The following is a 25,876-nucleotide window of genomic DNA, read 5'->3' on the forward strand; positions in this document are numbered from 1 at the left end:
TTGATGAGTCTGGCTAATGGTTTATCAATTTTGTTTATCTTCTCAAAGAACCAGCTTTTAGTTTTATTGATCTTTGCTGTTGTTTCCTTTATTTCTTTTACATTTATTTCTGATCTGATCTTTATGATTTTCTTCCATCTGCTAACTTCGGGGTTTTTTTGTTCTTCTTTCTCTAATTGCTTTAGGTGTAAGGTTAGGTTGTTAATTTGAGATGTTTCTTGTTTCTTGAGGTAGGATTGTATTGCCATAAACTTCCCTCTTAGAACTGCTTTTGCTGCATCCCATAGGTTTTGGATCGTCATGTCTTCATTGTCATTTGTTTCTAGGTATTTTTTATTTCCTCTTTGATTTCTTCAGTGATCTCTTGGTTATTAAGTAGTGTATTGTTTAGCCTCTATGATTTGTATTTTTTACAGATTTTTTCCTGTAATTGATATCTAGTCTCATAGCGTTGTGGTCTGAAAAGATACTTGATACGATTTTGCTTTTCTTAAATTTGCCACAGCCTGATTTGTGACCCAAGATGTGATCTATCCTGGAGAATGTTCCATGCACACTTGAGAAGAAAGTGTAATCTGCTGTTTTTGGATGGAATGTCCTATAGATATCAATTAAATCTATCTGGTCTATTGTGTCATTTAAAACTTCTGTTTCCTTATTTATTTTCATTTTGGATGATCGGTCCATTGGTGTAGGTGAGGTGTTAACGTCCCCCACTATTATTGTGTTACTGTCGATTTCCTCTTTTATAGCTGTTAGTAGTTGCTTTATGTATTGAGGTGCTCCTATTTTGGGTACATATATAATTGTTATATCTTCTTCTTGGATTGATCCCTTGATCATTATGTAGTGTCCTTCCTTGCCTCTTGTAACATTCTTTATTTTAAAGTCTATTTTATCTGATATGAGTATTGCTACTCCAGCTTTCTTTTGATTTCCATTTGCATGGAATATCTTTTTCCATCCTCTCACTTTCAGTCTGTATGTGTCCCTATGTCTGAAGTGGGTGTCTTGTAGACAGCATATATATGGGTCTTTTTTTTGTATCCATTCAGCAAGCCTGTGTCTTTTGGTTGGAGCATTTAATCCATTCACTTTTAAGGTAATTATCGATATGTATGTTTCTATTACGATTTTCTTAATTGTTTTGGGTTTGTTTTTGTAGGTCCTTTTCTTCTCTTGTATTTCCCACTTAGAGAAGTTCCTTTAGCATTTGTTGTAGAGCTGGTTTGGTGGTGTTAAATTCTCTTAGCTTTTGCTTGTCTGTAAAGCTTTTGATTTCTCCATGGAATCTGAATGAGATCCTTGACAGGTAGAGTAATCTTGGTTGTAGATTTTTCCCTTTCATCATTTTAAGTACATCGTGCCACTCCCTTCTGGCTTGTAGAGTTTCTGCTGAGAAATCAGCTGTTAACCTTATGGGAGTTCCCTTGTATGTTATTTGTCATTTTTCCCTTGCTGCTTTCAATAATTTTTCTTTGTCTTTAATTTTTGCCAATTTGATTACTATGTGTCTCGGTGTATTTCTCCTTGGGTTTATCCTGTATGGGACTCGCTGTGCTTCCTGGACTTGGGTGGCTATTTCTTTTCCCATGTTTAGGGAAGTTTTTGACTATAATCTCTTCAAGTATTTTCTCTGGTCCTTTCTCTCTCTCTTCTCCTTCTGGGACCCCTATAATGCGAATATTGTTGCATTTAATGTTGTTCCAGAGGTCTCTTAGGCTGTCTTCATTTCTTTTCATTCTTTTTTCTGTTCTGCAGCAGTGAATTCCACCATTCTGTCTTCCAGGTCACTTATCCATTCTTCTGCCTCAGTTATTCTGCTATTGATTCCTTCTAGTGTAGTTTTCATTTCATTTATTGTATTGTTCATCTCTGTTTGTTTGTTCTTTAATTCTTCTAGGTCTTTGTTAAACATTTCTTGCATCTTCTCGATCTTTGCCTCCGTTCTTATTCCGAGGTCCTGGATCATCTTCACTATCATTATTCTGAATTCTTTTTCTGGATGATTGCCTATCTCCATTTCATTTAGTTGTTTTTCTGGGGTTTTATCTTGTTCCTTCATCTGGTACATAGCCCTCTGCCTTTTCATCTTGTCTATCTTTCTGTGTTGTTCCACAGCCTTGTTCCACAGGCTGCAGGATTGTAGTTCTTCTTGCTTCTGCTGTCTGCCCTCTGGTGGATGAGGCTATCTGAGAGGCTTATGCAAGCTTCCTTATGGGAGGGACTGGTGGTGGGTAGAACTGACTGTTGCCCTGGTGGGCAGAGCTCAGTAAAACTTTAATCTGCTTGACTGCTAATGGGTGGGGCTGGGTTCCCTCCCTGTTGGTTGTTTGGCCTGAGGCAACCCAACATTGGAGCCTACCCTGGCTCTTTGGTGGGGCTAATGGCAGACTCCGGAGGGCTCAAGCCAAGGAGTACTTCCCAGAACTTCTGCTGCCGGTGGCCTTGTCCCCATGGTGAGCCACAGCCACCCTCCGCCTCTGCAGGAGACCCTCCAACACTAGCAGGTTGGTCTGGTTCAGTCTCCTATGGGGTCACTACTCCTTCCCCTGGATTCCAACGTGCACACTACTTTGTGTGTGCCCTCCAAGAGTGGAGTCTCCATTTCCCCCAGTCCTGTCGAAATCCTGCAATCAAATCCCTCTAGCCTTCAAAGTCCGAATCTCTAGGAATTCCTCCTCCTATTGCTGGACCCCCAGGTTGGGAAGCCTGACGTGGGGCTCAGAACCTTCACTCCAGTGGGTGGACTTCTGTGGTATAAGTGTTCTCCAATCTGTGAGTCACCCACCCAGCAGTTATGGGATTTGATTTTACTGTGATTGCGTCCTTCCTACCATGTCTCATTGCGGCTTCTCCTTTGTCTTTGGATGTTGGATATCTTTTTTTGGTGAGTTCCAGTGTCTTCCTGTTGATGATTGTACAGCAGCTAGTTGTGATTCTGGTGTTCTCACAAGAGGGAGTGAGAGCATGTCCTTTTACTCCGCCATCTTGGTTCAGGGCCTATCACTTGCCATTTTCTTCTTAGGGAGACTGTCGTTTTACCTTCACCCAAGGAAGAGAATGAAAACTTCCACACATAGTAGATAAGCAAGTTATGTTTGCTCTTTGAGGGACAGTTCCCAGTCTCTACAGCATTGTCATTTTTATATATGGCTTTCTCACATTGACTCATCATCTCTTTGTCCTTCAAAATTTTTGTCATTTACTTTATTCTTCCTTCCTGTATAACTAATTTCTTCCAGCCTCCTAGACTCTTTGTGAAGGCATGGCCCTACTCTTAGCCTGCCTAAGAGGTTCGTGAATCTGTGCCTTATTATTTATGGTCTTTGTCCAAGAGCAAATAGTGAGCACATTCATTAACTGCTTGTGATCATCTTTCTGCTCTTGCAGGTCACTTATGATCCTGTTTATGCCATTAGGATTGCTGACTGATGCCTCCCATTTGCCAAATGAACTGGCTTTGTGGCTGTGGATAAAGCTTTATTTCATCAAACTCTCATTTACTCATCAAGTATAAAATAAAACCTTCTAAGTTCCACACACTGTTCTAGATGCTGGAGATACAATAGTGAACACATGGACATGGTTTTTGTCCTTGTGGAGCTCACACTTGGGTGACAGTTTAGACTGATCCCCTCAATAGAGACTTTCAGCTGTTCCATCTTACAGTGAATATTCATTTGTAGTCATGAGTTGATCTTATTATCATCACCAAAATGAGTTCTAAATGATCAACTGTAATTTAAAAAAATTTTTAAGGCAGATCTTCAGTTATAAAAGATGAATAGTAGGAAAATAATTGGATGAAAAGAAAAGGTCACAAATTCCTCCTAGTCTATATTCAGCACTTCCAGAAGAGCATAGTAAATATGTGGGGAAAAAAATCTCTGTGGACTGGTAATTGATTTGACATATTAGCAAGGCTCTTTGAATTGTTAATTATAATTTAATAAGCTGATGTTAATTAATTCCAGTAATGTATATTGTTTCTGTACATTCTAGAAGAGAATAGAAAAGCTAGAGATTCTGAATATGCCCACATAACCAATCAGTTACATGGGTTAACCAGAATTAGGCTGGCACGTCAGTGTTGGTGGTGCTAGTCTCATTCAATTTTGTAATATAAATACTATGCCTGTATGATTTATTGTTCAAACTAGGGCAGTTTTTGATGGTGAAAGGAGGTACCCCGAGTACAAGGGATCTAGGCCCACCTAATTCTTGGCATGTTGAAATAACAAATTACCAGGCTGCTAGACTATTTTCCCTTTTCCAAATTCATCATCAAGCAAGTTCATCATAACCAGGTGAATGATTTCTTATTAACACTTTTATGAAGAAATTGTGCCCTTAAATCCTCTCCCATTTGTGGGGTGAATAGACCCTTTTCTTTTTTTAAAAAAATGGGGAAGACCTTAAAGGTTTCCAGCCTCTAATTCCTAAAACCTACAGGCTGGCTAACTGCCCAACTTTTGTGCTCCCACTCTACCTATGACAATCTCTATCTTATACCTTACCATGTATTTTAAAATCATTTATGTTTCTATCACCTTTAATAAGCTTTATGTTTCTCTAGGGCAGAGATTGTATTTTATTCATACTTTAACTTCTCTGTGTCTCTGATTGCTCATCTTTAAAATACAGATAACAGTACTAAAGTCACAAAGTTTTATGAAGATAAAATTAATTAAAACATTTGGAAACCTTATAATAGTGCCTGGCACATAGTAAGTTCTTAGTAGTGTCAGCTCAATATTATTATCCTCACTATTTGTTATCACAGTGCAAGTAGTCAATGTCATGTACACAAAACAGGTATACTAAATATTAATTCATCAAACATTTATTAGTGTTTTCTATATTCAAGTCAATCTATACAAAGATGAATCAGGAGCCTAGTTTTAAGTAAGGATGGGGAACAGGAATGAGATATGCACATAAAGATAATACAAAATAGAAAGTAACAGGTGATGTAGGAGAGGTAAATATATAGCAACATTGCTCTTACTATTAGAGAATATTTTCAGACTGAAAGGATCGGGGAGGACTGTAGGAGTGAAAAGAATTTTAGCTGAATCTTGAGAAAAAAATAAGATTTAGATACATAGACATCTGTGTTAGTGGTGTAAGGAGGTGAAGATATTCCAAAAATGACTATGTAAGTAAAGGTACACAAAAGGAGAATCTTGAAGTCTGCTTAGGATAATGGCAAGTATTGTCTAGGGATTAAGCTTGGAGAAGACCTGAAAGGTAGTTTGGATCCAGATAATAGAATGGTCTTGAATGTCACACCACAGATTTTGCATTAAATTTGATTTATTTTTCTATTTAATAAAGCATCTGGGTTTTAAAAGTTATGAATAAAAATAATGAAAATTCATGAACTTGGAGGTTCTCCCTGTTCCCCTTCACTATAGATAATGGGGAGGTGGTAGTATGAGAAATCATCTTGGAGTCCACGCCAGGACCCTTAGGTTGTGAGCCTGGTTCTGCTCCACTGTGTGACTCTTATCAAGTCAAGTGCCCTGCTTGCCTCTCCATTTGTAAAATAATATATATTAAGGGTTTACATAGAGGACTCTAAAGGTAACTCCTTTTCTAAAACTTTTGAGAGGAAAAGAACATGTAATGGGTGCAGTGTTAGGAGCAGAAGTTATTTATCCCAATGATATAGGCTATTATTCTTCAGGGTCTTCTCTCACTCTTAGCCTACTTCCAGAAACTATCAAAATTTAAAGAAACACTGAGTTTTGTGATTCCCCCCAATATATATTTTTAATTAATTAATTAATTTTTGGCTGCATTGGGTCTTTGTTGCTGCACGCGGGCTTTCTCTAGTTGCGGTGAGCAGGGGCTACCCTTTTTGCGGTGCATGGGCTTCTCATTGCGGTGGCTTCTCTTGTTGCAGAGCATGGGCTCTAGGCGCTCATGGGCTTCCGTAGTTGTGGCATATGGGCTCAGTAGTTGTGGCTCACAGGCTCTAGAGCGCAGGCTCAGTAGTTGTGGCACACGGACTTAGTTGCTCCGCGGCACGTGGGATCTTCCCAGACCAGGGCTCGAACCCGTGTCCCCTGCATTGGCAGGCGGATTCTTAACCCCTGCACCACCAGGGAAATCCTCCTCCAACTATTTACTTGTGCATGTGATAGGAGAGCCGAAAGGTTGGTAGACCCTAGGCTGTGGCCTCTGTAATCCCATTCTCAAGCATTTTGATTCCTCAGTGCTGAACGGAGGCAGGATTTGCTGAGCCACAGCAGTTGATCAGCAGGAGTCCTCCACCAATAGATGTCCATGTCTGGCTGAGCCATAATGATTAATATTTGTAATCATAGCCCTAAGGCATTGGAGAAATCCCAAGATGTCTTCTGACTCACCAGAGGAAGATGGTATTATAGTCCGCCTCAGGTTTCTTGTTGGGAGTACATTTTATTGTATTTCAATATTTTGAAAATTGGGATTAGACGTCTACTGTGGAGGGATCTTTGTGTAACCTGGGGTGTTTGATTAATTGGCACAGCTCTTCCATTAGCCATTCCAGATATTAGTTTTCTAGATTTGTTTTTATGCCTGAGAATAAGACTGTTTTTCTCAAGGAGAGACTGACTGTTCTCTCAGGACAATTTGTTCTATTAAAAAAAAAAAAAGGAAGTAAATACACTCTTGCCCTATTAAATATGTTGCAGATAAACTAAGTATAGTGTGGGCTCTTAAAATGTTCTGATATGGGGGCTTCCCTGGTGGCGCAGTGGTTGAGGATCTGCCTGCTAATGCAGGGGACACGGGTTCGAGCCCTGGTCTGGGAAGATCCCACATGCCACGGAGCAACTAGGCCCGTGAGCCACAACTACTGAGCCTGCGCGTCTGGAGCCTGTGCCCCACAACAAGAGAGGCCGCGATAGTGAGAGGCCCGCGCACCGCGATGAAGAGTGGCCCCCGCTCACCGCAACTAGAGAAAGCCCTCGCACAGAAACGAAGGCCCAACACAGCCAAAAATAAATAAATAAACAAATGTGGGGTTTAAAATGTTCTAATATGAAAAGAGTACTTTAAGGGATTTTTGGCTTTGAGACCTTCCCTAGAACCTTATACAAGAAAAACACTCTTCCTCTGCATCTTTATAAAAATGATTATTTATACAGCTTTAAAGCAGTTTTTATCAATAAAGGGCCTCCCCACCTGTGGGGACTCTGCTTCTTGGTAGACTGTTGGAAAGAAGCTAAAGCACCACAGAATGTCCTCGGTGTCTTTGTTCAGAAAAATTTAGAAGCCCTGGAGCCTGTTCATGGAACAGTTTTGAGGTGGAGGCCAAAGGGATCTCGGGGAGGTAAGAAAACTCAGTCGGAGTAGCAACGAAGTGGGAGAGTATTAATCTTTGGTAGCTCCAGGGCTACTCCCACTCTATCCCTGAGGAAAAAAGCAAAACAAATATGGGAATGCAAAGAGAAACGTAAAGTCAGTGGGGGAAGTGGGTAGAAGAGGAGGAAGCGTTCACCTGAAAAGTTACTGCAGCAACTAGGAAGAGAACCCCAAATTGTGACCATTAAATGGGATTTGTAAATACACTCCTCTTTTCTCCTTTCTGCTGAATAAAACCATACCCAGCTCGGAGACCCCAGTTTCCTCCAAGGCTTCAGTAATCCATCCTGGAAAATCGTATTGGATTGATAACACAATCCCAATCCAATCCATTTTCTAGTTTGCAAAGGAAAATCCGGTCCGGCGTTTAGTTTTAGCAGCGCTCCCTGTGACCGAAAGCTACAGCTCTTCAGCGGGGATAACTGAGGACCGTATTGGGGAGAGAAGCGAAGAAGGGCGGGGGAGCGGGAGGCGGCCGAAAGGGACGCCCTGCGCATGCGTGCCAGCGCCCATGCAAATCTGCTGTACATCCAGAGAGCAAAGTGGGATGATCTGTCACTACACCTGCAGCACCACGTTCGGAGGACAGCTCCTGCTTGCAGCTTCCAGACCCAGGTAAAAAAAACAAACTGAGCGGGCACCGTGCATGCATATCAATACCAGGTCTCAACCTATCCCCTGAAGAGGCAATCTGCTGCTGCTGCTAAGGGTCCTTTGGTGGCTGATTGCAGCTTCAAGGTTTAAGAAATCCCATCTTTCAGGAAGCCTGAGGGGAAGAAAGGAAGTACGGGCGAAATCATCACATTGGCTTCCTGGATTTGGTAATCTGAAGCGGGCCCACATCTTCCGGCCAACTTCCATTGAACTTCCCAGCACTCGAAAGGGACCGAAATGGAGAGCAAAGGTATGAGGCTGTCCCCATCGGGGGACTTCCCGCTGCATGTGCCTGTGGCCAGGGCAGCCCTCGGCGAGGGGACTGCAGTGCTTGGGGAGTGAGCATCATACTAGGTCGATAGGAGGAGATGCTATGTCCGTTGCAGCACCAGGGAAGTGTGGCAGAAAGGCGACTTCTTTTTAACTCCCACAGCTTGGAAGACAGTGTTTAATACTCCATCAGTTGCGTAGTGAAGTGTGATTTTTTTTCTTTTTTTTTTTCGTTTTAGGTAGGGGGGTGGGAAGAGTCTTTAGATGGTGGGGGTGGTGAGATGTGTTGATAAAACAGTTTGTTTTCTGTAGAATGGATGGGTTCAAATAAATATATTTCATTTGCTGTAGGATTGCTGACAGGCATGTTTGTATCTGATATCCAATAATGCATTGCTATAGAAAAAATGTTTGGATTTCTCCACCCCCACCCCACGAAGATGGTATTTCTGGGTGTGTTATGACCACATCCTACTGCATTTTGAAAATATATCAGCAGAGAAATTGGGTCTATTTGGAACAGTGTGCGTTAGAACTGACCTCTAAGAAGAACAGTGCATCGGAGTACTGCTTGGCTCCAGGCATGATGCATATACGAGTTCTGGATATGTGTATATTAATATTCTCCTCATAGCAGATCTGCATAATATACACATACTAACTGGTAAATGAACTGTAAAAATCAACTTCTGATGGCATATTTAACTCAGAAACAAAATGACTATTAAAATTGTAAGATTGGATAGCCTTTGGGTTTAACTCCATCTATGCAGGTCTCCTCCTCCTCCTCTTTAAAACGCCCACCAGCTTGCAAGAGTCTTGAGTAATGTGGTCAGATATCCAGTAGGAATACTGGATGTATTTAATTGTGGTGAAATCAGAAGAAATGATGTCAACTTTTATGAAACTATATTCATTACCCAGAACTCGAGAAGCTATATTTGAAACAAGGTTTTATTTTTAAACCAAGAATGTCAGTCATTGTGGTAGTGTGCTCAGGATCAGGGAGTGGTGGTGGGTTACCTATTTCTGGGCTGATTAATAAAACTGAAGCGTCAAATGATAGCAGGTACCTGTTCAATAAAGTATCTAATTAGAGGAGTTAAGTATTTCAACCTAGGTAAGCATTTTCAGTATGAAAATAACTGAGTCAACATGGATTCAGACAAGCTGGCAAATTTTAATTGAGATAATTTTATTCTGATGGTTTGCTGATGGGCATTTCCTTGATTAACAATGATGTACATATATGAGAGATCCCGTGTCAATAAATATACATGAGGCATATATTTATTAACTGTATTGTAGAATCCATTTTAAAATGAGAAGCCAAGTCTTAACTCATAGAGGTCTGTAATATTCCAGCTGATTAAGTATTTCTGGAACATGAGATTAAACAAAAGACAGAGTATCATTTTACTAAGAAGCATTTTTTTTGGTATTTAGAGGACACCTGCTGTTTGATTATTAAACTTGGTTATTTGGCAGAGGTTCTTGGTAACATTTTTGCCTCCAATTTATACACTAGTTCCTGGCCCATCATAAAAAGAGGATGTATCTCTTAGTAATAATTTTTTATTTCTCCTCGTTTCCCATAAAATACGCTACATGTTATGCAGAGTTCCAGGTGGTTTATATCTCATGCTGATAACAGTAGCATTCTAGCTGTTCTGCCAGTCTTGGGATTTTGGAAAGGAGAAAGAATCTCAGAAGTTTATCTGGGAAGAATCAGGCCAGAAGTTCTATAGAAATCCAGATAGCAGTGATACAGGCGTGAATCACAGCACTGACCCAAAGGCAGTTAATAATTTTGCCCCAAACCAATACTGTGGTCATTTTGCAGAGGTACCATAATTGCTTCGGGCAAGAGACATGGTGAAAGTCCTTATACATGTTAGTTCTCAGACTTCCTTTGCAAAACTGAATTAGCCAGGTACTGATCATATGAAGAATGGCTAATTATTTACACATTGGTCTCACTTTCTGAGTTGATGCAAATGGCACAGCTGAAAATGGTAGCTAACTTGAAATTTTGTTACAGAAGAAAAAAATGTGTATTAAGAAGAATGTATCCGTACCCCATTTGAATTGGTGCATCTTAAGTACTTTATGCTGCCATGTACAAACGTCTTCCCTCAACAGATTTCAAATTTAATTCCAGGAAGACATTTTCAAATGTAAGCATATATATTTTTTTCTACTAGAAACTCTTTCAATACTCAGAGTATTATTACATGATTCAGTTGAAAGTTCAAGAGTTCTCCATCCCAGAAAAAAGGCTAATGGCCCAATTAGTCTTGACTCTTGTTGCCAGCATTTGACAACCTTCACATTACCTCCAGCATTTGAAAATCTTTCTTAGAGCGCTTGTCCAGAGTCTCCAGCAAGTTGAGCATCAGTTATTTACAAATAAGGTCAATTTTTTTTGCTTCCTTACTTATTGCTTTGCATCACTTCCTGTTATCAGGGTAAAGAGGAGAGGAAAATAAATCAATTGACCTAGCAATCAGTTTACGGTGTAATTTCAGTGATCCTTATGTACCATGGTAATTAATATTGCCTCAGAGATTTGGGTTGGTGCACAGTCTGAACAGCTTTGACAGAATTTGTGCCTTGCAGTGGTTCACAAACTTTGATGCACATTAGAATCATCTGGCATGCTTTTAGACCTCCTCATGCCTGGTCAAACCCTTTCTTAGTTATGTCAGAATGTTAGGGTAGGAGAGAGGCATAGGTGTTTTTTTTGAAGATCTCAGGTGTAACTGTGTTCGGGAATAACTCATTTAGACTCTTGATAATCAAAATGTGGTTTGATTTAGAATTGCAGAACCTTGATCTTTACTCCAGGCTTGCTGTATCAGAATCTGATTTTTAACGAAATCCCCAGGTTATTTGTATGCACATTAGTTTGAGAAGCATTGATTTACAGTGAGGAAAGAACTTTCCCTCTCCAAATCTCTCGTTCTCTCTCTCTCTCTCGCTCCCGATCTTCTCTTTTTTTTTTTTTCCCTCTCCTGTACCACATCTTATCTTTGTCCAGCTAGGTTCTCAGTCTTAGGCTGGTCTATTAGAAATACCTGTGGAGCTTTTGAAGCATAAAGATGCTTAGGCCACACGTCGACATTCTGGTTTAATGGGTTCTGGAGTAGAACCTGGGCATAGGTATTTTTAAAAAGCTCCCCAAGTGATGCAAATTGATAGTCAAAGTTAAACATTGGTCTAGGATCTCGCTACTCAAGGTGTAATCCATAGACAAGCAGTATTAACATCACCTGGAAACTTGTTAGAAATTCAGAATCTCAGGCCCTACTCCAGACATACTGAACCAAATCTGCATTTCAACAGCATCTGCTTGTCATTTGTATGCATACTAAAGTTTAAGAAGCACTGGTTTAGACCTTAGGGGACTGATTGTATCTACGAATGAACCACTCTGGGCACCTCAGTGTAGAAGATTTGAAATTAACTAATCAATATGGAAGCTTCTGCATATGTGATCATGTTATAAGTTTTTGGTTGCTTTGGGAAAGAATGGAAATGATATGCAGAAGAAATTGCTTGCCTCACGGTTATATCAGAAAATGGACTCATTTAAAATACCCTCTCTGTTCTTTCTGCAGCCGTTTAATTTCAACCCCTTGATTATCTTTTTTTAAAAATAAATTTATTTATTTATTTATTTATTTTTAAATTTTTGGCTGTGTTGGGTCATTGTTGCTGTGCGCGGGCTTTCTTTAGTTGAGGAGCACAGGCTCTAGGCGCACAGGCTTCAGTAGTTGTGGCGCGTGGGCTCAGTAGTTGTGGCTTGTGGGCTCTAGAGCGCAGGCTCAGTAGTTGTGGTGCACCGGCTTAGTTGCTCCGTGGCATGTGGGATCTTACCGGGCCAGGGCTCGAACCTGTTTCCCTGCATTGGCAGGCAGATTCTTAACCACTGCGCCACCAGGGAAGCCCCCCCCTGATTATCTTTAAATGCTTATTCTATAGGTTTATTTTGAGTTCCTTAAAATGTCCTGGTATTTACCCATGGTAGTGTGATATTAGACTGCTTAAATTGAGGCCCATCTTAGAGTGAATATAACATTACCTTCTTCTCATTGTCATGTGCCTCTGTTCAGTTCTTTTGAGTTCATTTGCCATCCCCCTTGCTGTGTAAGATCTTCCCTGACCTCCCTTACATCTAATTAATATTTACTAGTATACTTTATATGACCTAAAGTCCTTGTTTGTCCCTCACATACTGCATTTCTTACAATCAACATTATAATTTTTGTGTTCTTTATTTAAACAAACATTTATTGAGCATCTGCTATGTTCCCAATGTGCTTAGTTCTGAGAATGTAAAGGAAAACTGAGATGCAGTCTCTGATCTTAAACATCTCACTCTCAAATCTCCATTCATAAATAACTTTTTTTGTGGGCATAATATGAATCTCTAATATTCATGTAGCTACTCAGGTGCCTGCATCAGATAAAACATTTTCATTTACATAGTAGGGACTCAGATTATATATGTTGAATTGGATAGCCTTCATTAGTTAATCATGCCATGTTCATGCATCCAGGAGATTGTAAATTGGGAGAGGTGAAAGAAGTTTGGCTACCAGAAACATCAGTTAGATTCCAGAACATAGAAGGCAGTAACATGACCTGCTTTCTTTATAGAGAACTACACATGTGTTCCCAGTGAAGATTCAACTGTGTTCTGAGTTTCACACCAGCATTAGAGGCAAGCCAGGGGCATGAACCAACGTAGGTAAGGTACAGAGTACTCATTTCTCTGAAATCAGAATGGTTCACCCTGCAGGAGACAAAGGAAATGTCTATGCAGTACCTAGTTTATCAGAGCTGGGAAGTGATTTTTAGAAAAGCTACTTTGTGGTTAAAAAACAAACAACCAAATCTCCGAGACCACTGTAGGATAAGTAAAATATAACACGGTACAAAACGTAACAGAATACACATTGGGCATAGGAGATCACTGTTCTTATCCCAGCTCTAATGGTGTAACATTGGACAAATCACTTTTCCTGTCTGAGTCTTAAAGATTCTTAAATATCAAAGGGAGTTCATTTCATTTAATTCAAAATATTTAATGAGTTGCCACATTATTCCAGGCACATTGTTAAATGTAGGGGATGGTGATATGAATAGTGCATTGGGTTGCCTTCCAGGAGCTTATAGTCTGGGGCTACATCGACAGGCTCAAGAGCTGCCGATTTCTAACATCATATGTCTCTTCTCCATTCATCTTTCAGACTTCTAGTAGGTTACCCAGAAGGCTAGAATCTAAAGTCATAGTGATTAATGACCTCTGTGGAGGCACGTAACATTCCACAACAATAATGCCTGCCTTTTGTTCCACTTTTGGTTTCTTTAAACAGAATTTTTGTGTGGGAGAACATTTGAACTCTTGCTAAGTACCTACTCTAAAAGCTGTTCCAACTGACTAGCTACCTGGCTAGTAACCTATTGTCTGAGTCAGGTGGTTATTATGAGGCTTGTTAGTATTAGTAATGAGTCTGGAGGTGGCCAGTTAGTTTTCTCCGTCATTCCCTTATCCCTGTTCTTTTATGCCTTTAAGCTTTTGACCCTATTAGGTGTGGTGTTTTGTGCTTACTGAATGACTAATAATTATGTTATACTGGATTTGTTAATATTGGGTTTCCTAATTTGTCACATTCATGAGACACTCTATTTTTTTAAAGGGCTTTTAATATATGTCATCGCCCTTAAAACCTTGTGATTAGATATTTTAACTTCATTTTGTAGATAAAACAGTGGCTGAGAAAGACGAAGTGACTTAGGCAATCCATCTTCTCTTTATTTCTCTGTAAAACAAGAATTATTGTGCCTACCTTAAGCCCCATACCCCCTATATCATGATTATGAAATTAAACTCGTACCAATAAACCATTTAGAGTTTAGAATCATAGTCTTTCATTATTATTAGCTGTGTTTGTCTTTTCATTAGGATCTCATCCTAGAGGGGAGAAATTAATCCTTTGCCATTTTTGTAGTTTTAGCAGCAAGCATACTGCATACACACTCAACAAGTTATCTCCTTTGACTTCTGCAAAGGCTTTAATTTACCAAAAGGGATTTCATTTGTTCTTATTCTATGTATTTTTTTTTGCAGTAACTCCTCAAAAACGTGAATTTATCTCTATGTTGCTCAGATGTAGTTTCAAGGCAGTTATATAACACCTTGTGGGTTTGGGGATGGAGATGCATTGGGCCAAGCATTATACCTTGGTTGGGTTTAAAACATAGACTGTGTAAAATCTGGCCGCTAACAGGATTTTCAATCAGGGGTGCACATCTGAATCACGGGGCACCCCATGGTACATGGGACTTGGATCTTTAAGAAGCACCTCACGTGATTAGGATGTGCACTCTCAATTAGGAATCAGTAGATAAGCTACAGGGTGATTAATATGAAACGTTAACAGGTACGTGTGTCCTTTGTCAGAAACACTACAGGACTCCTGCTGCCTGGACCTTGATTTTTATTATTGCCTTCTTTAGTGTTAAGAGAGCGAACATGTAGAAGAGAGAAACTAATTCTTGTCCTACAGGCTTGGGTTAGAAAATAGACATGTAAATAGATGGTGTGTGTCTGAGACCAAGAAGACCCATGACTTCCCCCAATGTCTTCATCCTCTTTGGCATCCCTGCATGCAGAATATGGTGGATTTTGTTCCAGGATCGATATCTATAGTTCTAATTTTAGTTTGCTGTTCTCTCCAGTTACTTTTTGAAACAGTCTCTGTCTCCCTGTCTTTGGGAACATGGGACTCCCACCCAGGGAGGCCATGGTATTTTGCTGCTGTGATGCACTGATGGTACGTTGGCAGGTATCCCAGGGGACACCTGTTGCCTCTCCACAGAGCTTTTCTTTTTCATTTTTTTAAGCATATACTCTGCCTGGCTTTTTACCTGAAACAAATCCCACCACCAGTGATTCAGAGAGCACAGATAATTGAAAGTGGGCTGTAAACACTGTAGAAGAAAAAAAAGGAATGGTAAGCTGCTATTCTGAGGTCAGGGTTTTGTTTCTCTACTAATTGTGGACTGGCCATTAGCCTGAGAAGCAGTCCAAAGGGACTAGACCGCAGGAAAAAATCTGGAAGCTTTCAGAGGCCATTCAGAAGGTAACTAAACACATGAAAGATTCCCTTAACTAGCAGGCAGGAGGAAGCAGCAAGCCAGTCTGCCAATAGCAGTCTCTCTCTCTACCCCATTCGTTCCTACAGATATCGCCCATGTGAAACAATCGGGTTTTTCTCAGTTCCTCAAATACTGATACCAAACATGTGGAGCAAACCTCATCCCAAGACAAATTGGAAATTCTTTTTTAACTTTTTGCAAACAAAAAATCTAGATGATTCTGACTTCAAAAAAACAATGTTGAGGTGCTTTTGCCCTTAGTCTCATTCACCTACTAAATTGGGTTTAGATGTTCTACGAATTAGAGAATTTCACAAGACTTATTACATGATCATTCTAATTGTTAAAAATCTGGAAAGTTTAAAATTAGATTATTTAAGCAGGTTTTCCAAAGGTACTTCTTTCATTTCAAGATATTTTTAACATTTCGAGCACTACTTAAAATTGAATTTGGTTTACTTTTTTTTCTCTTCCAGGATTTAAAAGAGAAATATTTGCTATATGTCAAGAGAAAGGTTGTCATATAAATCATGCTTTATTTGCAAGCCTACAAATAATTCAAAATGAGATGACATGGACTTTGCATCAGCATAAAAAGCAAACTGATAATGCAAGTATAGCAATACCCTCAATAATACTGAGGTGAGGGAGACAACCAAAGCAATTTTAAAACAAGATGATTGGTTGATTTATTTAATAAGAATTATTTATTGAGTGCCTACTATGTGTTAGATTCTCTAAGGGTAAGGTTTTTAAACTGGAGTCAACATACTGGTGGGATTATGAGATTGTGTACTAGGGTGATTCGCTGAGGCATGGAAAACATGGTGCGTGTTCTGATGAAATAAAACTAATATTAGACTAGATGCTAGAAAACCTGGGTTCTGGTTCTACTTCTGCTCGCACTATTCAGTGGAGGAACTTTGGGAAAAATCTTTATTCTCCTCTCTCGAGCTCAGTGTCCTAAGCCTTTTTTTAAAAAGAAATATATATAACTCTATTTGCCTATTGATTTCTACTTTCTTATTACAAAGAAACTGCCTTTTCAGCTTGTTTGCATTCTTCCTTTACTTGATCCTTTTTAGACTTGATGTCTACAGAAAATAAAACAGGGTGGTCCTAATTACCACATTAAGTTTTAAGGCGCCCCTGTAGGTTTGAGCTAGCTTTTTCATGCTGTGAGTTGTGTGACTGAATTTGTTCGGTCTATAACTGGTTTGAGCAATTGAACTGGGTTGAGCAATTAACTTGGTTCCATGTGAGAAAGCACTAAGACTGGGGGAAAATGGCTACTTGGCCGGAGTTTGTAGATTGCATGATAGTGACCACATATAGACCCAGGTATGTCTCAACCAGTGGGTGGTTGCAGTGGCCTTGAGGAAAAAATCTTGACTTGAGAGTCTGGAGACTTGGATTTGAATCCTGATTTCTGCCCCAACTCCTTGTATGAGTTTGAGCTGGTCACTTCCTTTCTCTGTCCATATTTCTTCTTCTGTGAAACAAGGGTGGATCAGAGGCAAGTTTCTTTTCATCTTTGGGATTGTAAGAACCAGCATTTGTGAGGTGTTTATGTAGGGACTACAGTGATTATGTTTTGTTTAAGGATTTATGGTTGGTGCCTTGGTCTCTACTATTTCTTTAGTGAACTCAGTGGCATTTTTGCTCATCAGATTGTACATTATGTTTCTGTAATATTTTTTTTCCCACTTATGTGTCTTTACAAATAAGATTAGTTTAGTTATACATCAGTCATATGTGAAGTTGATTTGGTGGGTATGGTTTTCTCCTCTCTCCCAACCCTAATCAGCACATATTCCCTAATAAAAATAAAAAAAAAGAATAATGCCAAGGAGTCCAAGTGCTGAGTGTTTTACTCACATTATAGAAAGAGATTTGATTTTCTTTTAGTTCTCAATCATTAGTAACATACTATTCAAAAATAATTGCACTCAGTCCTTCATTGTCTTCAATTTAAAAACCTTTTCTGTCTTCTGATGTTTGATTGGCTACTGATCATTTTGGATAGAAGAAGCCTTTTTTATTTCCAGATAAAAGTTATCTAAAGTCTAAGGGTTTCATGATTAATAAGATGAATTTCTTGATTGTGCAGAGAATAAAATTTAGTGATGGGATGGATTATTTAACAGCCATTAACATGTTTATAAACATGAGTTATAATCAGAAATACTTGTGATATGATGGTAACTGTAAAAAGCAGTGATGTGGATATATGTACTGATTACAATAATGTGAAAGTTGTATGTCCGTGGACAAAGAATAATAGATGGTAGTGTGTAAAAAGAGGCAATATTTGGGTAATGATGATTGGATTGTGGATTGGACATTGAAAGGACATTTGAGGAGATAACAGTCTTTTGAAATTGTGCTTATATATATTTTTTACTATGTATAGGGCACTGTGCTTTACATATAGTGACTCTAATCCTCATAACAATTCAGTGAGGCAAGCGGTATTGTTATCCCTATTTTAGGGAGTAGAAAACCCCAGCATAGAGACGTTAAGTAATTTGACCAAGTCACATAGCTAGTACATAGCAGACAAGCTTCAGAGTCTGTGAGCTTAACTACAACTGAACATCTGAGGCATTACTTTGCTCTGGTCTGGTACTTCCTTTGCTGAAAACTAGGCCAGCTGTGTACACACACATATGATGTTTACAGTTTATTAGCCTTCAGGATGGTGATCTCTGCAGGCTCAGGCTCACTGAAACCGTGGGCCAATCAGAGCCAGACTTGGGGAAGCATGAGGAGTGTTCCTGCCTGCTGTCAGGTGGCTATGAGAGAGCACCCGCTGCTCATATGCCTGAGGTGGCTTCCAACCCCAGGGGCTTAAGTAAGCGTGGGGTTGCACCTTCCTTCTCTCACATCACCTGCAATAGCTGTCCTGCTTACCTGGGAAGCTCAGTGGTATTGTAGAAAGATTGCAAGACTTGAAATCAGACACACAGCTAGCAACTTGTTAGTCCCTGTGACTTGGGCAAGATACCTCTCTGTGCCTTCGCTTCCTTATTTGTACAATGGCTCTTTCAAGATGAATGAGACAAATAATATATATTAATGTGTAGTAATATATAATAAATATATAATATATAACAAATATAATAAATATATATTTTATATTTATGTAATGAACCAAGCGTAAAATCAGTACTCAGTATTAACAGCTGCTGCTGTTGCGATTATCCTCTGACCCTTAGGCTTACTATTAATACTTCCTGTCTTCCTGTATGGGGCTGGATTCCTGCCTTAAACTCCTCACTATCACGTTAGCCCCTTGCATGGAGCCAGACGCAACTTTCAGTATCCTTCAGTCCATCTCATGTGAACATTCCTGATGCAAGATGAGATTCCTACCTGACGCTGATGCTGGCCGCTGCCACCATTCTTACTCTCATAGAACCATACTCTTTTCTTCCCCTGGTATCGCCCACCCTCCCTACTTTGATACCAGCTGTGATTGGTCTAGATTGGTTCATACTTTTCTTTAGACTGCTGACCCTTGCTGCTTCGCTAGTTTTCCCTTCATTCTGTCTAGTTCTAGTTCACTCATTTTTTTCCCCTTAGGTTGGAACAAGCAGAATGCCATGCAGCTGTGGTATATGGCTTAAAATGATAGTTTTTAAGACCTACTGGTCTAAGTCGTGCTAAAAAATTAAAGAATAGTGACAAAAATGAAAGAAATCCACTAATCTTTTTGATCAGAATTTTACTTATTCCCATTGTCTGGCCTAAGATGAAGTTGAGTTTCCTCAGAAGAGAGAACTTGGCCGTTGTGATAGGAATGTTGACATTGTTGCTTAGGTCCAGGCACCATTCCATTGTTCAGGGAAGAATAGTGAGAACAGCTTTCTGCCCAGTTGTACCTGGTCAGTGGTTTTCAACTGTAAGTATGGATTATAATAACTTGTAGGCTTGTTAAAACATATTTCTCGGTCTCCTGTAGTCTCTGACTCAGTGGGTCTGGGGTCGGCCTGAGAGTTTACATTTTCTAACAGGTTCCCAGGGGATGCTGATGCTGCTAGTTAGGGGATCACACTTTGAGAACCCCTGGTGTAAACAATGTAGTCTATGATTCTCTTGTATTTGGGTATTGTATCTAGAAATAAATGTACATTTGGCTGATCATTGATGAATATCAGAATAAGGGATCATGGGGTAGCATTCTCATGATAGAACTCCATAGCTTAAAAGAGTAAATAAGATCACATCTACAAAATCACCCCAGTATTACCCATACCCACACACTGGTTAATTAGTACAAAGATGTTATTAATGGTGTATACAAATAATACATGTTTTCATTTATAAAATGAATACATGTATTTATTTATCTGTGCCAGGAACATTGCTTATCATCAAGATTAGAAATGAAAAGAGACACAGTTTCTGACTTCACAGATTTGGTTTTGAAGATAGACGCAAACAGAAGCCTAGGAAGAGCTGACAGTGGGGTATGCATGTGAAAATTTAGATTAAATTTAAAATTTACTCTTAATATCATATCTTCTATGTGGATTACTCTGCCTAGGTGTTATAGACCAGGAACCAATGAATAATACAAGATTTATACCCTCTGCTGTTACACCAGATACAGAACTATAATCTGTGGGAATACAGAGAAGGGAGTTGGCATTTGAGCTTGGTCTTGCAGAAGGGATGGAATTGAAACATTGGAAAAATATTCCAGGCTGATGCAATAGTATGAGCAAAGGTATAGCATCATTAATATACATGTAGCAACTAGGAAAGATTAAGTGATTGGTTAATTCATTAATCTGGCAAATATTTGATAAGCTGGGCACTGTTTTAGGTGCTGAATATAGTAGTGAGAAGACAAAGTCCCTGCCCCCATGAAGCAGGTAGGGTTAGGGACAGGATACAGTGAATGATGAATCCTGATGATGAAATGAAAGATTAGAAGAAAATTGTGGTGGCCTGTTACAAATTACATAATATAGATAATGATAACTTATACTTCAAAAATATTAATATCAATTGTCTTTTTTAAAAATTAGAGTCCAGGGCTTTTAGAGTATAATTCCATTTGCAAAGCTTTAATTATTCCCTAGATTTTCAAGAAAATATCCATCGCACAAAGCAAGGTATACCTGTAAGCACAGTTCCACGGCCAGAGGAAATGCTGTGATCCAGTATTGCACTCTGTGACTTTTGCCAACCTCTGCTGCTGACATACTTCCCTTGCTTAATGGAACAGTGAGTTTCATTTCTGTTCACTTTTGGCTCTCAATCCCCTGAAATTTTTGCGTTGAAACTTACAGATTGGTATTTTAGGTGGAAAATCCAAAAAATATTTTTGAAATGTGTCAGGCTCAAAAATTGCTCTTCAGTGATCTATAAGTTATTATCAACTCTCAGAATTACAATAACAGGACAAACACTATACAGGTACTAATATGCATGCATTTTGCAACTATGCTATATGAAGTTCTTCAAATTCTCCTTAAGTATATGAAGATTCATGTAAGATATATGTTCTTTTTCAACCTACCATCACTCTTTCAATGGTGTATTTTGATATTTTGGCTGTCTTTCTTTAGAGAAGATGAAGAAATTAGAGCAGTTTTTAACCCAATTCTGGTTTTGATTTTTGTCTGTCTACTTCCTAGCAGAAGATATTGGGCAAGGTTCCTAATCTTCCTAACTCTAGATTTTCTCACTTATATGTTAGAGATAATAATAGTATTTATTCTCAGAGTTGTTTTGAGGATTAAATGAGATAGTATATAGTATATGAAAGTGTTTGCCACACTGCCTGGCAAATAGTAAGCACTCAACAAAATGTAGCTATCATTAAGTATCTCAAAACTGCCTCATTATAACTTGTGGTACAAAATCATAGCCATGGCTTTTGCTGAGTCTGATGGATTCAGTTTGCTTAAAGGTTTAAATGAATTCCAAGCATAATACTGCCAGTCTGAGCCTTTAGTTGTAACTCAACATAGAGCTGTTTTGGATCAAAGTCTTAAAACTGTTTCAGGAAGACACTTCCTGCCAGACTGGACAGCCGTAATCAATGGTTGAAATCTAGAATACCACCTTGTATAGAGAAGGTCTCATCCTGGCTGGTGAAAGATGTATGAACAAGATTTTGAAAATGAAGGTCAGCAGATGATTTTCGTCAAATAACCATAAGGAGCGGTTAGACAGATGGCAAGGACAGCCTTGTCTTTTCTCTACACAACCTCTTTTGATCTCTACTCCCCATTGAATCATGCAGGTCTTAGTAAAGGTGTGAGGGTGCTGGGGAACACACTGCAGCCTCGGATGCTACTCATTCCTTCAGAAATGCTTCTAGAGCAAGAGAGGTGTAATGATGATCCCTCATGAATAACATTTGAGGTGATGTCTTCCTTTTCTTTTTTGTGCACTTGCCATTTTTGTCACAGTTATGGAAAGTGTATTATCAAAGAAAGCACTTCCTTGTCCCTCCCTCCCACTTCCTTGTCCCCTCCCTCAAATTTTTTCCTCTCCAGAGACATCACTCTCAATTCTTTTTGCTATTTACCTCTGTGTTCTAAATGACATTCTCTTCTTACCTCCTTTCAATTTCTCAGCTCTATTTTTGATGTCCCGTTGTAGAAATGAAGTTTTCATCTCTCTCTCATCATCACACTCTCACAACAGGCATTCCTCCTGTCCTACCATCTTCCCAGGGCTGTTACATTATTGTTTTGGTTAGCTCAGTATTTATTAGTTACACTTTTATGACTATGTAAATGCTTTTCATGACTGTGATTACTCTTCCTTTCTCTTATGATTTTGTTTTTTTCTGTGGTTGATAGTTGTTTTGTTTTTTGTTTGTTCAGCTTTCTATACATACTTTTCACTATTTAACTCCAAGCCTCTGCCAGCGTTCTGAATTTCAGCTCCAGCCATTCTTATGCACAGATACCTTATCAAGTTCATCTTCTTGAAGTAATCTCTCTTGGAACCTTCTGACTTGGTTCTATATGTGCGCTTTTCCTTTTATGCCCTATGCACTGGTTTGATCCTGGAATCTCCCTTTCCATCACCCTGGAAAATCTCTGCAGGTCTCTTTGCTTGGTTCTCTTGTTTTCTTGTATCCTCTGTATTCTTCTTTCTTAATTCACTTCCTTATTTTGGTAGAATCAATTTTCCAGCAGCTTCCTGAAAAAAAGGATACACAGTTAAATTTTCTGGACCTTTGCATATCTGAAAATATATTCCTTCTTTCCTCATATTTGGACAATAACTTGGCTAGGTAGAAGATAATTTTCCTTCAGAATTTAAATAGCACCACTATAATGTCTTCTGCCTTCAGTTTTGTTGTTCTTGTCTGATGACTTTCTGATTCATCATTTTTTGAATATGACTTATTTTTTTCTCTTTGAAAAACTTTTTTCCCAGAGTTCTGAAAATTTATGAAGATTTGCCTTCTTATGGTTTTATTTTCACCCATTATACTGGGTACTTAGTTGGCTTCTTTAATGTGGAAACTTATATTCTTTGCATCTAGAAAATTTTCCTTAATTTTTTTCTTGATGATTTCCTATTCTCTGTTTCTTTTTTGTTGTTACTGTTGTTTGGCTCCAGCTTTTTTGAAATCTTGTTACTTAGACACTGATATCCTGAAATTTTTTTTTTAATAGATTTTTTGACATGGACCATTTTTAAAGTCTTCATTGAATTTGTTACAATATTGCTTCTGTTTTATGTTTTGGTTTTTTGGCCCTGCTTCATTGAATTTGTTACAATATTGCTTCTGTTTTATGTTTTGGTTTTTTGGCCCCGAGGCATGTGGGATCTTAGCTCCCCCACCAGGGTTCGAACCCAAACTCCCTGCATTGGAAGGTGAAGTTTTAACCACTGGACTGCCAGGGAAGTCCCTGATATCCTGAATTTTAAAACATTTTTATTATTAATATGTTTTTTTTCCTGTTTTCACCTCTGCATTTTTTCACCTGTTTTCTAGGTGATAGGCTCATTTTTATCTTCTACTCTTTCTGTTAGGTTTTATTCTTAATTTCTGATATCAGACTTTTAGTTTCCAAGATTCTTACTTGTTTTTCTTTGAATGTTTGATTTTATATTATGCTATCTTTTATGACTGAGGCAATATTTCTAATACCTTGTTAGGAATATTAATAATATAGTTTTTAGAAGTTTTCATCTCCTTCCATAGCCTTTGTTTCCAGTTAGCTTTTATTTAATTACTTGTTTTGATTTCTGTCTTTCATGTTAGAGACTTTGTACAGATATTTTTATATTTGTTGCCTGTTCATGTTTAAGAGTGGGCTAGAGGGGCGACTGGAAGCTCTGTACACGTGGGTGGGGCTTATTGGTAATTATCTTAGTTATAGGGTCACCTTCGTGGGCTTTTCACTGTGGAACTCCTGATATCAGTATCTTTAGGTCTTGCTTCTTACTGTTTATAAGTTCCTCAGAGAAGACTCCTTCTCCTGCCTGTATGATAAAGACGTGGCTGCCAGGATTCTGTGGGTCTCAGCGATCAGCATGTAAATTCACTTAATCTCTTAGCTTTCAATGTGGTACTTGGCCCACTGCACAGAGAGCCTCTCTTCTGTCCTCTACAAAGAACACATCTGCAGTCTTCTGCTGAGATTGGGGAGGGCAGTTGTCTAGATGTTCAACGTTTAGGAGAGGGTTTGAGGTTATAATACCTTCTTGAGAACAAACTGTCCACCAGTTCTGTGTATTTTCTCCTTTTCCCCTTTACCCTACTTCTAGACAAGCTTGGTGCTACCGCTGTCTAAACTTTTGAAGATTCTGCAGTCCAAGTTAGATTGCTTATTGTCTTTTCCCACTACTGACTTAGAATTCAGTTTTCTCAGGTCTGCTAAATCCTTTATATCTTCACCAGCTGGCTTCCTATTTCTAGAATTTGACAGTTGTTGTCTTCTCTCCCTTTTGCTGCATCTATATGGATTTATCACACATACACACACACACCTTTATTGTACTTTTAATGGTGTTTCAGGTAGGAATGAAAGTAAAAGCCTGTGTTCAACTTTCCCATCTTTACTTAGAAGTCTTTACTTTCAAAAGATACTGAATAATCTTGTGGAAAGATAATCTCAGCTCAGAGGTCCTGGAGATAGCATTTTGTGGAATTCTGAGCAGTGTCCTGGCTGGTTTCCTCTGTTTATCCAGCATAGTTAGGGTGTCAGACATCAGGGTCATTAAAGTAGTCTTCCCATGAGGAAACACCATGTAAATACCTTAAAAGAGTTACAGGGTTAAGAGAACTACCAAGATCATGTCCAGACAATTTTTTAAAATTGCCCTGACATACTAATTTATTAATTCTTCCACTACTTGGGCATCCATTGGACGCTTACCCTTCGTCATGCATTGTTGGGCATTGGCAAACATTGAACAAGACACAGCTCTGACCTCATGAACCTTCCACGCTAGCGTGGAAGACAGACAGCACTGCTCAAGATGCAATATGGTAAATGCCATAATGGAGATGTTAACAAGTGCTAGAGGCTCTATGGGATGGGAGTGATTAAGTCTGCCTTCAAATTCATGATGGGAAATGTGTCTTAGCTCTCACAGTTCAAGCAATAATTTCCCAGAAAAATCGCTTTGCCAATTCATAACTGGCAAAGTTACTAGCTTCCCAGCACTGTGATAGCATCTTTATGGTCGGAAGAGATTTTAGAAGTCATTTTTATGTTTGTCATTTTACCTGGAAAAACTGAGGCCCGGGGAAAAAGGGGGCTCAATCCCGGTAAAGTAAAGAATGAAAACCAGTTTCTTGAATCCCATACTACTTTCTATCTATTAAATCATATTAAGTACCCACCCTAAAGCCCAATTATCTATAAATATGATTAAAAATTTTAATCAGTGCCTCTGAGTCTCAGAGATCTGGAAGTACCAGTTTTGAAACCCCTGAGGATTTCTTTAAAAACAGTAATTCGAATGAAAGAGCTTTGCTTTGGACATAGGTACAGGACTTGAAACTTATGCAATGTCAGAAAGAGAAAATGGCTTAGAGTTCTCATTACTTATTTTGAAAGCAGGGCCAGTTCTTAAACTGGAAGAATAGGACTCTCTTTATTTGCACAGGTTAATATTGATTGAATTTCAGTTCACGCAGCAAATTCAGGGGAGAGCTTCCCAAATGCAGCTTTGGTTTTACTATTTTACAATATATTTTTCAGATTTTCCCATGTTTGCATTGTCTTGAAAACACACAACAGATGTAAAAACGTAGAATTTAAACATTTTGGAGAGGCAGAGAATGTTGTCTTCAGTGAACATTTAAGAATGTAATGTGTTCTGTTAAATTTATGGTTTCATGACTTAATTAACTATTAGCAAATGGTATATTATGGGGAAGCTAGGAACTATAAATAACATATTATTCAATAGTCAGTTCTTCATCAGTAATAAA

At 38.8% G+C, this 25,876-nt stretch overlaps 1 protein-coding gene across 2 annotated transcripts in view; it reads left to right on the plus strand.

The window, feature by feature from the left end:
- Positions 1 to 7,820: 7,820 nt before the first annotated feature.
- FGF12 (fibroblast growth factor 12) overlaps positions 7,821 to 25,876 on the plus strand; it is a 543,244-nt gene continuing 525,188 nt past the window's right edge. Inside the window, exons 1-3 of one of the 2 annotated variants that reach the window (XM_082393377.1) lie at positions 7,821 to 7,974; positions 8,121 to 8,263; positions 20,541 to 20,685. Coding sequence is in view for 1 of the 2 variants with exons in the window: in XM_082393376.1 (XP_082249502.1) it covers positions 8,251 to 8,263 (13 nt within the window). In the remaining variant the exon portion in view is untranslated. The remainder of the gene's footprint in view (positions 7,975 to 8,120; positions 8,264 to 20,540; positions 20,686 to 25,876) is intronic. The other variant, XM_082393376.1, reaches the window with a different exon arrangement.

Source organism: Balaenoptera borealis (genome assembly GCF_965194805.1).
Source record: "Balaenoptera borealis genome assembly, chromosome: 5".
NCBI lineage: Eukaryota > Metazoa > Chordata > Mammalia > Artiodactyla > Balaenopteridae > Balaenoptera > Balaenoptera borealis.